Genomic DNA, 16,047 nt, shown 5'->3' with positions numbered 1-16,047 from the left:
TTTTTGTTACCATGACTACTTAGGCATTCAATAGTTCCAAGGAATCCAAAAGGACCCCAAGGCTGGGGACTTAAGAAATTTGAAGGCAGATTCCCTTGACAGTGCAGAGCATTATAGAGGAGGCAAGATCTTTGAAGCACTTCCCTCTGCCAGCCAGCATCACCTCAGTCTTGTCTGGGTTCAGCTCAAGTCAGGAACTTGTCATCCAGGTGTTTATTCCGGTCAGTTATTGATGAAAGCTGGGAAATGATGCTGTTTACATTTGTCACAAAGGAGATGTAGAACGGGGTGCCATCTGCTGGCACTTCAGCCCATGTTGCCTCAATGGCTCCCAGTGGTTTCATATAGATGGTGAATAATACCAAGTAGAAGACTGAGCCCTGTGGGTGTTAGTAGGTGAGGGCTCTGGACAAGGAAGAACGGTTGCTCATAGTGACGTTCTGCATTCAGTCTGACAGGATGTATCTGAGCCATTTCAGGGCACTTCTATTCATGCCAGCAACTTATTTGAGATGGGACAGGAATGATCAAATAGTATCAAATGCTGCAGAGAGGACGAGCAGAGCAAGAACACTTGAGCTTCTCCTGCCTGAATGCCAGGCTGGACCATGAACCAACTTGCCAAAGGTCACACAGCAGGTCAGTGGCCGAGCCAGAAACAAAACCCAGTTTCCCTGACTCTCAGTGCAGTGCCTCACCCACTACATAATGCCACCTTCAAGAGAAAAACTGTTCTAACCCCAGAGTGCATCTACCCTAACTCAGGACAGCTTGCTTCAGTCTGTCTTTCTTTTGTCACTGCTGGGCGTACAGCTCTCTTGGCTGGAGGACTACAGATTTGATAGATTTCCAGGTGGTTTTATAAAAACATTTCACTTTAGGTGTGAAGGAGTAAGATCTATAGACTCCTAACCTATGGATTGATCATTACCCATCTACACTTGTTTAGGTGACATGAATACCAGAGTTTTGTCAATTCAGAGTCTAAGCCAAGGAAATCAGAGGCCAGATGTCAGGAGTGAACTGAGCTGCAGTTAAACACCTCACTAAATCCTCAGTGATAGTAAAGTAATAAATTCAGAGTGTTGAAACAACCTTCATGATCTTTCCAAGGTGAAAAAAGCAATACCATTGGGATAGGACTCTGTAATTGGTGACAGAAACCAAGCAGGAAGGAAATGAAAGAATGCTGGATCTTGAAGAGCTATCTCTGCTTTGAATTTTGATCAGATCCTTTCTCTCCCTACCTCTCTCAGATAAAATGTTCCTGTTCTGGGTTGGGGGTGGTCAGAGACCATGGAAACCCTAAAAGATGTCCTCCCATGATGTCCCTCCTGAACAAGGGTCCTAATATATTTTCATTTTCCTTCATCTTGAAGGCCGGATGGTATCATAGAGAAGTTATTTATCTATTATTTATCAATATCAACATGATTTCCTTCCAGCTAATCACTTGCAGTTTACTGGACAACTTTCTTCAGCTGCATTTCCTGTCCCACAAAGACAGCTCCTATAGATCAAGAACTTCCTGCAACTCAATACATGGAGACCTACTGACAACAGGTACTGGAAAGCAACTTTGTTGGTAGCATTCCCCACGTTTGCTCCCAAAGCTGAACCTGGCATATCTCCAGTAGAAAAGGCCACTATCATCAGCCTCGGGCTTCCTTCCCATTTGATGACTGGCTTTGGTTCGGTGATGATCAAGCTCTTCACGCTGTTTCTTGCTTTTAGAACTCTGTGCTTCATATTCTTAAACTTGCTTGGGGCCTGTGGTTTAGCCTGCTTGATTTAAATTGGTTGAGCTATCTCTGTTTTCAGCTAACCCCATTTCAGTGCAATCCTTTAGCCTGGTCCCAAAAATGGCTGTCAAATAGTGGCTTGGCAGAAAGTAACTTTGAAATGGGGACAGGTTAACCTCAAAAAGGTGGATGCTTATCGGAATGCATCCAATGAAGTGAGCTGTAGCTGACGAAAGCTTATGCTCAAATAAATTTGTTAGTCTCTAAGGTGCCACAAGTACTCCTTTTCTTTTTGCAGATACAGACTAACACAGCTGGTACTCTGAAACCTGTCAGAGTTTTTGAGTTCTGAAATTAAGCTAGAAACCACAGGTCAGATCCTTAGCTAATGCAAATCAGTATAACTCCACAGAAGTCAATGCAACCTGAGGATCTATCTTTTCTGAAGAACAGATTCTCTTGAAGTCTATCTATACCTTGGTTCCCAGCCACATTGGGATGGGTGAAAATCAAAGAGAAAACCACAAGTTAACAACTTATCTGAATATCAGAGGATTTGAGGTTTGGACCAGACCCTGTTTACTTGACCCAGCTGGCTTATTCTGCTATAAATAAGATGAACTGATTTAAAAGCTGTATAGTTGAATGGCACCTTTTGTTTCAGTGTTCTTTATAACGTTGCCTATGACTCAGCTTTAGCGTCACATTAGTTTCCACTGACTTTATCATCAGGCGTCGCAGGATAACTGGTTAATAGTATTGACAAGTGCATGGATTTTGCATTAGGAACCTGAGTACTTTTCAGGCACCCTGCCTCTTTCAGTGCAATAAGCTACCTGTGCATTAGATCAAGCCCACTCACAATACCACTGTGAATGCAGAAGCCTGCGTGGTGGTGTAGGACCAACCTGCAAGTCTGTAGGATCTGCAGAGCCGAAGGATGACTGAATAAAGGGGCAGAGAGTCAATGAGGTCCACGAGCAGATGAATCAGGCCCTGCACAACCACCACCAGCAGACGGAGCTAAAAAGAAACAGTTCGTTATGTAAACAGGCAGGACTGAGGTAAGCAGTTGGGCTAACAATATCAGAAGGGACTAGCGATTTGGGGGGCTTCAAGTTGCGGATGCTCACCACAAGGCATCTTCAAGGGGTCAGATTTTCAGAAAGTGCTAAGCACCCACCCTGTCAGAGTCAGGCTCCTTAAGAATCTTGCCTTAAGTCTATAACAGTAACCTTGGTGCCAGTGGCAAAAACATGTGGTATGCTCTACTTTCAGATAATGGGCCAGCATATCAAAGGCTGATGTGGGGAGTTCAGGCTTCTGTTTTCAATAGCATCCCTCGCTCTGTCTAAAAGCTGCTGGCAAATAGGTGCAAACCCTTGTCTCTAGAAATAGCTTGCTGGTGACTGAAGAATCCCTTTATAGAGCATTTAAGCAGGAGCACGCCAGTTAGAAATGAGTTCCCTGCTTAGTATCCTCACACAGCCCCTCACTGTCGCTGATTTGAGCACCTCCTTTTGTCATACTATCAATCATTTTTTCTCTCAAACTCATTTGAGTCCTGTACTATTTTTACCCTTCTCCCTTTCAAAAGAGAGGCTAAAATTATGTGAAGGTTCCAGCTCTTAGCGGAAAAATGTGCATCCATGTCTCAAATCGGACTGGTCAGATTGGACAAAGAGTTCGATTCCCTCCCCGCAAAAGTCTTGCCAAGTAGATTTTAATGGAAAAGGTTAATTTCCAGATGGAAAAGTTCTGGGTCAAACCAGAGGTGCAGCCACCCCACTAAATGGCAGGGAAAGATTAAATATGGCTCCAGGGAAAGACAGTGGAGCAGTTTGTCCTGATGACTTTAATTTTCTGGGAATTCCCTTCAGAGAAACACAAGTGTGTATCCTGAATTCCATCTGCTTGGTCCACATTGCCTGTGGGCAAGAACCCTTCCTGGGACAGTCATAGGAATATATTTGTATGGGGATGGGGGAAAATAACTAGGAATCTTTTTTATACTTCACTCACATACGTAGATGAGATATGACCATCTCTAAGGGTTGAATCTTACCAGGGTAAACACCAAGTAATACAGTGCAGTTGTGGGCAGAAGAAACAGCAGGATTGTAAATAACAAAGTGCCAATGAATAACTGGGGAAAAAAGACACAATAAACTATTGTTAGTTGAGTACTGGCACAAGAAATTTAGATAGTATTAAGTGGTTAGACTGTGGGCATGTGGAAGATTCTCAATACCCCTCTCCCCACGCCATTGCTTCTGAGCCCATCTTGTTGGTGAATAATACTTAATTACTCGGAATACTTCCAGTGATCCTGCCTCCAATAAATGCCTGGCATATATCAACATAGCTCCAACCTGACTCTTTAGCTTTAGATTACATTTTCCATAACAGAGAGGATACAGGATAATAATGCATCATCATGTTCAGGAAGGACAGGCAGGGCAGAAAAGGTGGGGGAGTAGCACTGTATGTAAGGGAGCAGTATGACTGCTCAGAGCTCCAGTACGAAACTGCAGAAAAACCTGAGTGTCTCTGGATTAAGTTTAGAAGTGTGAGCAACAAGAGTGATGTAGTGGTGGGAGTCTGCTATAGACCACCGGACCAGGGGGATGAGGTGGATGAGGCTTTCTTCCGGCAGCTCGCAGAAGCTACTAGATCGCACGCCCTGGTTCTCATGGGTGACTTTAATTTTCCTGATATCTGCTGGGAGAGCAATACAGCGGTGCATAGACAATCCAGGAAGCTTTTGGAAAGCGTAGGGGACAATTTCCTGGTGCAAGTTCTAGAGGAGCCAACTAGGGGGGGGAGCTTTTCTTGACCTGCTGCTCACAAACCAGGAAGAATTTGTAGGGGAAGCAAAAGTGGATGGGAATCTGGGAGGCAGTGACCATGAGTTGGTTGAGTTCAGGATCCTGACACAGGGAAGAAAGGTAAGCAGCAGAATACGGACCCTGGATTCAGGAAAGCAGACTTCGACTCCCTCAGGGAATGGATGGGTAGGATCCCCTGGGGGACTAACATGAAGGGGAAAGGAGTCCAGGAGAGCGGGCTGTATTTCAAGGAATCCTTGTTGAGGTTACAAAGACAAACCATCCCGATGTGTCGAAAGAACAGTAAATATGGCAGGCGACCAGCTTGGCTTAACGGTGAAATCCTAGCGGATCTTAAACATAAAAAAGAAGCTTACAAGAAGTGGAAGGTCGGACATATGACCAGGGAAGAGTATAAAAATATCGCTCGGGCATGTAGGAATGAAATCAGGAGGGCCAAATCGCACCTGGAGCTGCAGCTAGCGAGAGATGTCAAGAGTAACAAGAAGGGTTTCTTCAGGTATGTTGGCAACAAGAAGAAAGCCAAGGAAAGTGTGGGCCCCTTAATGAATGAGGGAGGCAACCTAGTGACAGAGGACGTGGAAAAAGCTAATGTACTCAATGCTTTTTTTGCCTCTGTCTTCACTAACAAGGTCAGCTCTCAGACTGCTGCGCTGGGCATCACAACATGGGGAATAGATGGCCAGCCCTCTGTGGAGAAAGAGGTGGTTAGGGACTATTTAGAAAAGCTGGACGTGCACAAGTCCATGGGGCCGGATGAGTTGCATCCGAGAGTGCTGAAGGAATTGGCGGCTGTGATTGCAGAGCCATTGGCCATTATCTTTGAAAACTCGTGGCGAACGGGGGAAGTCCCGGATGACTGGAAAAAGGCTAATGTAGTGCCAATCTTTAAAAAAGGGAAGAAGGAGGATCCTGGGAACTACAGGCCAGTCAGCCTCACCTCAGTCCCTGGAAAAATCATGGAGCAGGTCCTCAAGGAATCAATCCTGAAGTACTTACATGAGAGGAAAGTGATCAGGAACAGTCAGCATGGATTCATCAAGGGAAGGTCACGCCTGACTAATCTAATCGCCTTCTATGATGAGATTACTGGTTCTGTGGATGAAGGGAAAGCAGTGGATGTATTGTTTCTTGACTTTAGCAAAGCTTTTGACAGAGTCTCCCACAGTATTCTTGTCAGCAAGTTAAAGAAGTATGGGCTGGATGAATGCACTATAAGGTGGGTAGAAAGTTGGCTAGATTGTCGGGCTCAACGGGTAGTGATCAATGGCTCCATGTCTAGTTGGCAGCCGGTGTCAAGTGGAGTGCCCTAGGGGTCGGTCCTGGGGCCGGTTTTGTTCAATATCTTCATAAATGATCTGGAGGATGGTGTGGATTGCACTCTCAGCAAATTTGCGGATGATACTAAACTGGGAGGAGTGGTAGATACGCTGGAGGGCAGGGATAGGATACAGAGGGACCTAGACAAATTGGAGGATTGGGCCAAAAGAAATCTGATGAGGTTCAATAAGGATAAGTGCAGGGTCCTGCACTTAGGATGGAAGAACCCAATGCACAGCTACAGACTAGGGACCGAATGGCTAGGCAGGAGTTCGGCGGAAAAGGACCTAGGGGTGACAGTGGACGAGAAGCTGGATATGAGTCAGCAGTGTGCCCTTGTTGCCAAGAAGGCCAACGGCATTTTGGGATGTACAAGTAGGGGCATAGCGAGCAGATCGAGGGACGTGATCGTCCCCTCTATTCGACATTGGTGAGGCCTCATCTGGAGTACTATGTCCAGTTTTGGGCCCCACACTACAAGAAGGATGTGGATAAATTGGAGACAGTCCAGCGAAGGGCAACAAAAATGATTAGGGGTCTGGAACACATGACTTATGAGGAGAGGCTGAGGGAACGGGGATTGTTTAGTCTGCGGAAGAGAAGAATGAGGGGGGATTTGATAGCTGCTTTCAACTACCTGAGAGGTGGTTCCAGAGAGGATGGTTCTAGACTATTCTCAGTGGTAGAAGAGGACAGGAAAAGGAGTAATGGTCTCAAGTTGCAGTGGGGGAGGTTTAGGTTGGATATTAAGAAAAACTTTTTCACTAGGAGGGTGGTGAAACACTGGAATGCGTTACCTAGGGAGGTGGTAGAATCTCCTTCCTTAGAAGTTTTTAAGGTCAGGCTTGACAAAGCCCTGGCTGGGATCATTTAATTGGGGATTGGTCCTGCTTTGAGCGGGGGGTTGGACTAGATGACCTCCTGAGGTCCCTTCCAACCCTGATATTCTATGATTCTATTTCTTCAGTATAGTATCCAGAGGTTCCTTCCCCAGAGGCAGATCCACATCATGGATTTAAGTACATAACCAGAAATACACTATAACTCACTCCTAGCCAACTTCTAGTTTACAGCTGGGGTTTTTTTTTTTTTCAAATAAAGGCTCCTCTCTCATCCCCCACCTTTACTTAGCAAAATCATCATGTATTAGCATCTCAGAAAGTCTTTTCACGTCTGTGCTTTGAAAGTCTGTTCCCACAGAAGCCAATGACAAAACTCCCACTGGCTTCAATGTCAGCAGGATGAGGCTCTTAGCGCCAAATCCATTATCATCAATATACAATGAGCTCGAACCCTGCTGTAGCGCACACAGCCTTTCTGACCCTGATGTTCTTATTTTCCTGTCACTGGGGAAAAGAGGAAAAAGTAGCTCCTCTAGTTTTGTATAAGAGGCTTAAGATTATCTGTTGCAATTCACTGAGATACACTGGTCCTGGAAGCTACCAAATAGCACTTTAACAGAGATTACAAACGCAAGCTTGGAAGCTGTAATGAGGCTAGCCGCTCTCTCAGTGTGTTTATCATTGTACCTGGAATTCTCAAGCTCAAGGTAAGTGAAAATATAAAATAGTGTGCCAAGCAGCTTTTTTATTCAGGGCCATTTAAATTATTCTTTTAAAATCAGGCCAGAGAAGCCTGGCTCTGACCAACTTTCATGTTGTTTCCGTGGCATTTTAGAGTTTAAAAAGCAGATTTACAATATTCCAGAAAATTTTTTTCTACATGCTGGTGAAAATGTGTGGGCCAAGCTCCAACCCAATGTGAATTAAATAGGGTCTTTTAATAGAAACATTAAGAAGCATGTTACTATGGCAACACTGCTGGGCACCACTATAATTATTTAAATTGTCTCCCTCCCACACATCCACTCCTCTACCCTTACCCTGAGAGGTGGTGAGCATCTGCAATTCTCACTGACATTGCTACGACTGCTCAGCACCTCACAGGATCAGTTCCCTTGAATATGGGGAGGAATGGATTTGGGGTACAGCAGATGTAGCCAAGAATTTGCTTGAGGAGCCATGTAGAAAACTTGCCAAGAGCTGTACTCATTTTGGATATAATTGAGCAGTTGGTGGTCTGTATACCAATATTAAATGAGGCAAGATCAGGTCATGCTGCAGGACTTTGTGGCCAGAGTTATCACAGCACCTCCTTGACGCTCTGCCACTACCTGATCCAAGTCATAGGAGCAGGAATCCACCCGCTGTCTCAGGACATTCCACTTCTTCCCGCGGAACAGGCGCCAGAGAGATGACAAGCCATAGATCTTCAGGCAGTAGAGCCTGTGCAAAGGGGAGAATCACCACAAATTAGAACCAAGAGATCCCCACCTATACCACAAAGCAACTACCATTGCTATACACACACACTCTCAGTTCAGCAGGGGCAGGATGTGAATCTAATGAAGTCACACAAATTCAAGGAGACAAAACACACTGACCAAAGAGATAAAACAAAATATTGAATAGCTGTTCGTTCAGTGAGCAGTGTCCAGCCTGCGCACTGAATGAGACAGGGAAAAATAGTGGTTAGCACACTGGCCTAGGACTTGGGAGACCTGGGTTCAATTTCCTGCTCTGCCACAGACTTCCTGGGTGACATTGGGCGAGACCCTTAGCTTTCCTGTGCCTCAGTTCCCATCTGTACAATGGAGATAATTCTAGTTCCATACCCCACAGGGATGTTGTGAGAATAGATACATTAAAGATTACGAAATGCAATCTACTGATATCTGCTGATGAAAAGCACTATATAAGAGATAATAATTGATCATTAATAATAATTCCTATGTAAAGAGTTTATCCTAATGCATATGCACAAGGGTTACACAGACAACCTTATTTCTGGCATTTCCTAACTTTGGAGTACTTGACTTTGCAAACCTACTGTTCTTTTAGCATAGTTTTGTGAGTGCAATTAAAATATATAGTCAGTTAAAACACTAAACCACTATTGTGGAAATGGGGAAATCTTATAAAACAAAGGAAAACAGCTGAAAGGAGCATAAAGCATGAAGAGACTAGTATAATGCTACTAATGAGCTGGTAAAGCTCAGAACAGCACAGTAATCCATAGGCTACAGTGCTCCCAAGACCTTTGTGCACCTTGGTGCAACTCAACCTTTGTGCACCAAATTCCTCTGATTGGTGCACACTTTTCTCATTCCTTTTACTAATACTGCACATGCCCAGTCCCAAGCAATCAATGACCTAATGTCAAGTGTCAATGACCTACCTGTCTGATATTGCCATACCTTCTGTGTCAATCTGTATATGTATTCCTGGTGTCATTTATTCACCATGTGGCTACCTTGGAAACAGACCCCCAAGAACTCCGTATTTCCTCGGCCAGTGAATTTGCCACTTAAACAGCATTCATTTGCTGCAGAAGTTTTCCTCCCAGTTGCTCAATTTCCAGGATTTTGTGGTAATTTTATTATTTGGGTATTTTGAGCTCACAGCCTGGTTCTCCCTCCCCACCACAGGTCATTCTCAACAGCTGAGTTAGCTTGATGCAGGCCTCACGAGGAAGTGTCTTGTGTAGCTATACTTCTAACAAGGATACATGAACCCTGCAGACTGGCACGCCAAAGCCCACAAGACAGAAGTGCTTGGCATGGACAGAGCTTCTGCCTTTTTCGCCCCTGCCCACCCTGTCCCCTCCCTAAGAGGAACAGAGCCCTTCATGCACTCTCTACAGCCAGAAGGAGAGACTTCAAGTAAAAGAGCTCTGTGGATGAGTTTCCTACGAGGCAATATTGCTATTAGTCCTAAGCTCTCTAATTGTAACAGTAAGATTCTTAAATTAGACGTCTCTCTACCTCTAACCATTCCCAGAATTACGTATGAACTTTGCCTGGGCAGACTCCTCTGAAATTCCTTCTGCTCTACTCAATGTACTGTACCTCTAACCTCCCCACCGCCCTGCTGGGAAAATGCGGTCTCTATACTTATTAGACAGTAGCTTCCCCTATTTACTCCCTCCGCTATTTTGTCTCCTCTATAAAGCTGCTATTCTCTATCACAGTTTGTGATTTAAAGGATGCCCCCATGTTAATGTAGATCATAAACCGAACGTATTTTGTTTTGAATTCTTATTGCAAGAATAGCTCTGACATACCTAGTACAGAATGTGACACAAAAGGCAGAATGAGCATCAGCCATTTACACACATATCCTTGGCCTTCCCAGTTTGTACCCATTTCCCTGTGACCGTAAAGTGCACATGGCCCTCTAGTGGGGCATAGGGGGTAATACAGCAGCAATTTAACCACAAATCGGGCAATCTGAGTGTTGCAGTTGAAAATCCGACAGGTTACTCCATATGGATGCAATCCTCTGAAGCAAGGGAGAGGTAGGGGTGCCAGTTTTGATTGAATGTATTTCTGGAGGTTTCATGACATGACATAATCTTTAATTCCTGGAGACTCCGGGACAATCCTGGAGGGTTGGCAACCCTAGGGCCCGGAGAAGTCACTTCTGGAGCAGCCTTAAACACAAGTTATCCCCTCAAATCTAGGACGCCTGGGCAAACTGATCTCTCTCATTCCAATCCTAAGCATAGTTTTACTTTTCTAACCGCCACTGTCGAAGGGGAGAAGACACTTATATTTAAGACACTTGGGATGCTTGTACAGCTCAATGCTGAGACTCAATCATTTGGACATAACTGGCCAAACTAATTTCTGCTTTACCCCTGTTAAATCAATGGGGTCACACCAGGGATCAACTAGGCCCAATATGATTTTTGGACTAGATATACTTGAGAAACAAACAGGTCAAATACACCCACCTGGCTCCATAGACATAGAAGCAGTAGATATGGAAGGTCAGGAGTGCAATGATGTCAGAGAGGATGGAAAGCGCTACAGTCAGGCCCAGACAGGCTGACAGGCCAACATACCAGAGGATCATCTCAATGAATGGAGACATCAGGTGGATATAGCCTGGTGGAAGTTGGAAGAGTAACACTGTACAAAGGGTATTTATTTGTTCTCCGGAGCCTCAGATAAAACGCTTGATGGCCTCAGCTTCTCTCTCCCCCCCCTCACAGAATGTTGTTGCAGAGATCAGAATCAAGATCATATGAAAGTAAAAATAGCAAATTCTCTTAGACTGCCATCTTACATCTACAATGACTGGCAAATACCACCCATTTCCTTCCCAATCCTCTCAGCCCAGGTGTGTCTTAGTGAGACACATAAAAACCTGCTCAGCCTGTCCAGACAAGATCATCTTGTTATTCCTTTATCCTCTGGGGTAAATTTCTCAGGAACATACTAATCAATTACTGATACATTTTCACCAAAATTTCCTACTCCAACAGAAACCATCACAAAGGAGTTGTTGTGAAAATGGTCTGTGCAACATTTTTAGTGGCATGAAGCTTCTCTGATCATCATCAAGGTAGGGTGAAACCTTGGAAAACCAGAGCTCTGCTTCATTCATTAACAGACAGACAGTCACAGTTACTAAGGATTCTGTGTCCAACGTGGCTATTTTCCAACATAAAAGGTATCCTTATGACCAGTGAGATTCTGTTTCAAATTGGGGGGAAGAATGCAGTTAGAAGTGCTGTAAACTAAACTGAAGTCAGTTACAGGACAGGTCCTGTACTTCAACCCCCAAATAAAATTTCCCTACCACCACACTGTTGCACTACCCTTTGTAGGGCAGATAAAGTTTACAGGGGAACCTGGACCTACTCCTGGACACCGACCATCACTGTTACCAAATAAATTAGCTCCACTATGTCTCTTACTTTCTGCAAAGTAACTAGCTGAGCACTGTACTTATTTGCATCGTTTCTGTTAAGGAAAAGTTAGCACATGTGACTTCATTTTGGTTTGGGGCCCACCATTGTCTAAAAGCAAGCACATCATGCACCAGGAGGAGTGTTCCTTAGATACTGCGCGTGTCCTATCAGGTATAATTCGCAGCAGTTGTGTCCATGTCCTATCAGGTATAATTCATAACATTTCCCTGTGTGGATTCCATGAATCCAAATTTGGCTCACGTTCCCAGACCAGAAAGATTCAGAGACCAGTATGTCCTTGCAATACAAATTTTGATTCATTATACATCACTAGGACAATCTTAGACACTAGGGAGGGAGAAGTGAGAAGGAAAGATGAAAGGTTAAACAACTGCACTTACTAATCCACAGGTGAATGTGATAAAGGAAGAACCGGCCCAACACCTGGTCCAATGCCCGGTTCATTTTTAAACCAGCTGGCACTCCCATTAGCCACTGAAGCAGGTCCTGGAGCTCTTTGGCTATATGCTGCAACATAAGGAGACAAGCAATGTTAATTACACTGTACGGGCACAACACTCCCCACGTGCACTGATAGCTTTGGAAAAATCTCACCATTCCTCTAAAATCTTTGGGGAAAAACTGCCTCGGAGGCATAAAAAATACTATAGGAGTTACATGAGAAATAGCATATACCTCACAATGAGCCAGCGAACCCTGTCTGAATCTTAAGATACCACCACCTAAGAGCAGGATCTCCTTAGAAGCCTTGTCAGAAATTAAATCACAGATTGTGCTTCTGACAACCCCTTTGCAGGGAGAAGAGCAACCTGGGTGATTTTTACAGAAGGATCTCATGGGGTAATGATAACTCTTGAGAGCTGAGTAAGCAGGTTACCCAAAATGACATACATTAGAGATGATCAAATAGTTAAGATGGGTAGAGAAATTGGTCAGAGGAAGACTGCTATACAAATAGGCTGGGATTTTCAGGAGAGCTTGAGGCTATGTCTTCATTGACAATAAGGTGTGCAGTTATCCTGCTGCAAAAACACAGTAGAGACAAGGCACTTGTAGTGTTTCCCACAAGATAAATTAGGTGAGGTCAGCCATGGGAGGGGGACATAGGGCAGATCTCGGCTAGTAACCTCGCAGTAAACACTACAAGTGCCTTGTCTCCACTTTGTACAACAAGATAACTATCACGTTAGTTACCTTGATCTAAAAAAACATCTTTGTGTCAATGAAGAGAAAGCCTAAGGGAGTTAGATGCCCAAATCACATACATAACCAAAATCAAACATATGCCTACAATGGTGGATTATGCAGGAGAATCTAGACTTGGTACCCAAGACTGATGGATTATGGACCTAATCTTCCAATGATGCATGTGCATGTCTTTTCATCCTAGGGTCACACAGACATTGCTGAATTTATAAACATAACAGCCACACATACTTTTCGTTTAGTAGCAGTTACAGGTTACATTTGCAAAGTGAACATGGTTTTCCTTGCCAACAGGATTGTCTGTTCATCTCATCCACTCTCCTTTGCCCTCACATCCCTTAAAACACTCATTGCAAGCCAGGGCTGGCTTGTACCAATGAATCTGGCCCTCGTTGAGAAAGAAGTGCCAGATACTTTATAAATAGAACTCCGTTAATATTTAAAATGTTGCAGCTGTAACTTAGCAAAAGTTTTTTTTTAAATTTTAATTAAACATTTAAATGTTTGAGAGCAGTCCTTCTGCAAGGTTGTTTTCTGGTACAGAAAATTACTGGAGTCCTTAGATGACTCCAGTTTGTAGTTAAATCCTGACTATTGCTGAGCATTCCTGCATTGTGTCATGGCTGTTGTTACTTTGTAGGGTTTGTACTTTGCAGGCCCTGGGGTGTAGCCTCTTGTGGCTTTTTTTTTTTTTTGCTGTTGGATGCTTTAGAGCCAATGGACAGCAAGAAGAAATAGACTAAAATACATGACTTTAAGAGTCCGATCCTCTAGGTGCAGTCGTTAATACTGAATGTGTTGGATATTAATAGATGAAATGTAGTGCATTACATGGAAGTCATTTCATTAATTAGTTAGTTCATTAATTCATTAGTGCTGTGGGAGCATCACTAACCTTGAGAACACAGCTAAAGTAGTTTAGATCAGCTCAGTCTGGAATGAATTTCTTTAACTGCAGTGCACCGGTTCTTCTCAATAGAAACTTTGACCATGGGTGTGGCATCAAAGGAGAATGACAGGCCCGTTCAGGATAGGTAGCGGGGCACAGGCAAAGAAGCGCTCTTAATGGGAGGTCTCATAAAACTCAGAGCAAACCATAGCTGTTCAAAAGCTAAAAACTGTCTTTCTGATATATGTTTGTACAGTGCCTAGCAGAACAGGCCCTGGCTTCTAGGCACTACTGGACTATAATTAATAAATAAATAATAATAATAATAATAGTAACAACAACAACAAAATTAACATCTTTTCTCCTTGTTTTATTTATGGATTAGCAGAATATAACCGACAAAGGACTTGTTTTAAAATCTGACTTGAGATGCATTCAGTTATCACTAGTATAGGATCAGAAATATTCAGCATGGTTTAATTGAGGCACGATCTGTGACAGGTAATAAACAGGTGTCTGCCCCAAAGACCTTACAGTTTAAATGAGCAAAACTAATACAGAACATAGACAGCATGGGATGTGGGATTGGCCTTTCTAACCACAACACTTCACAGAGAAGATGGGGAGTTAGAAGGTTTTGTTTCTTTTTCAGACAGGGAAGAGGACTTAGTGTAGAAGATCTATTGTGAGGCTTTTGGGAGAAGGGGCAGTGTGGAAGAAGGCAGAGTCTGGAGCTGCCAGCAGGGAAGCTTGGATTGAGCAGAGGAAGTGGTAAGGTGTATAGGAGGAGGTTAGGGCAGATATGGAACTAAGAAAGGTTATTCCACTATACATTCAGACAGCTGACTCCAAAACAGGCCTTTTGTACTGCACAGAGCTATTCCTTAGATGCCTCTGAATCACATCTGCTTCAGTTACTGACAAAAGCAACTTGTTATTATAGTCAGCACTGCACAGCTAGTCAAGCTGTGAAAGAGGGAGCTGGAGCCGATGATGTCTTGTGTAGTATCGACAATTGTCAGCTACGTGCTGAATCATTATCACTGGGGATGAGGAATGATGGGGGAGGAGCACAGCTTGATTTCCACACAGCAGGTTGGGCTTACAGTGCTGGCAGCTGGAAAAGGAGAAAGTGACATACCTATTTTTTTTTGTCTCCACAGACAGGGCTAGTGGGAAGGTGTGACATACCAGAGTGCAATCCAAACCAGTCAGGGGCTAGGTCACCCTTGCCATGCAACCTGGGGTGCCTTGCAATGCCTTACTGTTGTAGCTTCCAATCTGGACTGCTCACAAACAGCCTGCTAGCATGCAGGTCCCTCCCAAATGTGTTTGTGTAACTGCAGCCTGCCAGTCACACCCTGACTCTCACCAGCCTTCGTTATACAGCAGGGCGCCCCAACACACTCCCAGTTCTGGATTTCCCCCCCCAGAAATTATGCCTTATACTGCCCAGCCCTCTCCTGGACAGTCCAAATATATTAAGTCCATTATTTCTTTAAGAGAATAATATACACACAACTTGCCACCCTAAATGGAGTTATTCAGACACTTTAGCTTAAACACACTGGATTAGATAAAACAACAAAACAAGTTTATTAACTACAAAGAGAGAGATTTTAAGGGAGTACAAGCAATGAGGTACAGGAGTCAGAAATGGTTACAAGAAAAATAAAGATAAAACTCGTTCTAGTGCCTGACAAACTATATTAGATTTAAAACAAAATTTCTCACCATATGCTTCCCACAGTATAACTGACCAAACTCTTAAGGTCAGGACCCCTCCTCCAGAGTCCAATGGCTGCTTCTTTTGTCTTCTCAGGTGCAAGAGTGAGATGGACAGGGAGAGAGAGGAGGGGGTCTCTTGGGGTGTTTGCCCCTCCTTTTTATAGTGTCAGTCCCTCTCTGAAAAGCATTTCCAACTGAGAACCAAGAGACGGGCTGGTGGAGCAAAGAGATCTCATGCTGTTTCTTTGCTAAGATGTAGATCTCTTTGTCCCCGCCCCTCTTTCTTGCCAAACAATGGCCACTTGACAGATGATGACCCATCAGCTTTGTGGACACCTGGCTGGGGCATCAGCTTGCTCTTTGTCTTAGAAAAATTGGTGTAGCCACTTCCCAAACTTATCTGGGAAACACATGTTAGACATGATGTCAGCTTATGTTAACAACTTCACACATAATGTTTCCACAAGCATTTTACCATGATATGTTATGAGATTTCAAATGATACCTCCAAAGGTGTGCCTTGTACAAAGATAAT

At 43.9% G+C, this 16,047-nt stretch overlaps 1 protein-coding gene across 10 annotated transcripts in view; it reads right to left on the bottom strand.

Annotated features, from left to right (window-relative positions):
* The window catches only part of PIGQ (phosphatidylinositol glycan anchor biosynthesis class Q), a 72,426-nt gene that overhangs the window by 33,762 nt on the left and 22,617 nt on the right, over nucleotides 1-16,047 (bottom strand). For 9 of the 10 annotated variants that reach the window (XM_075132882.1, XM_048866196.2, XM_075132880.1 and 6 more), the window contains exons 5-9: nucleotides 12,070-12,196; nucleotides 10,706-10,859; nucleotides 8,085-8,196; nucleotides 3,808-3,888; nucleotides 2,651-2,765 (exon numbers count right to left, since the gene is read on the bottom strand). In XM_075132882.1, coding sequence (XP_074988983.1) covers nucleotides 2,651-2,765; nucleotides 3,808-3,888; nucleotides 8,085-8,196; nucleotides 10,706-10,859; nucleotides 12,070-12,196 — 589 coding nt within the window. The remainder of the gene's footprint in view (nucleotides 1-2,650; nucleotides 2,766-3,807; nucleotides 3,889-8,084; nucleotides 8,197-10,705; nucleotides 10,860-12,069; nucleotides 12,197-16,047) is intronic. The other variant, XM_075132885.1, reaches the window with a different exon arrangement.

Source organism: Caretta caretta, chromosome 10 (genome assembly GCF_965140235.1).
Source record: "Caretta caretta isolate rCarCar2 chromosome 10, rCarCar1.hap1, whole genome shotgun sequence".
Taxonomy (NCBI): Eukaryota; Metazoa; Chordata; order Testudines; family Cheloniidae; genus Caretta; species Caretta caretta.
The sequence above is the reverse complement of the archived record's forward strand: the minus strand, read 5'-3'. Positions and strand labels throughout refer to the sequence as shown.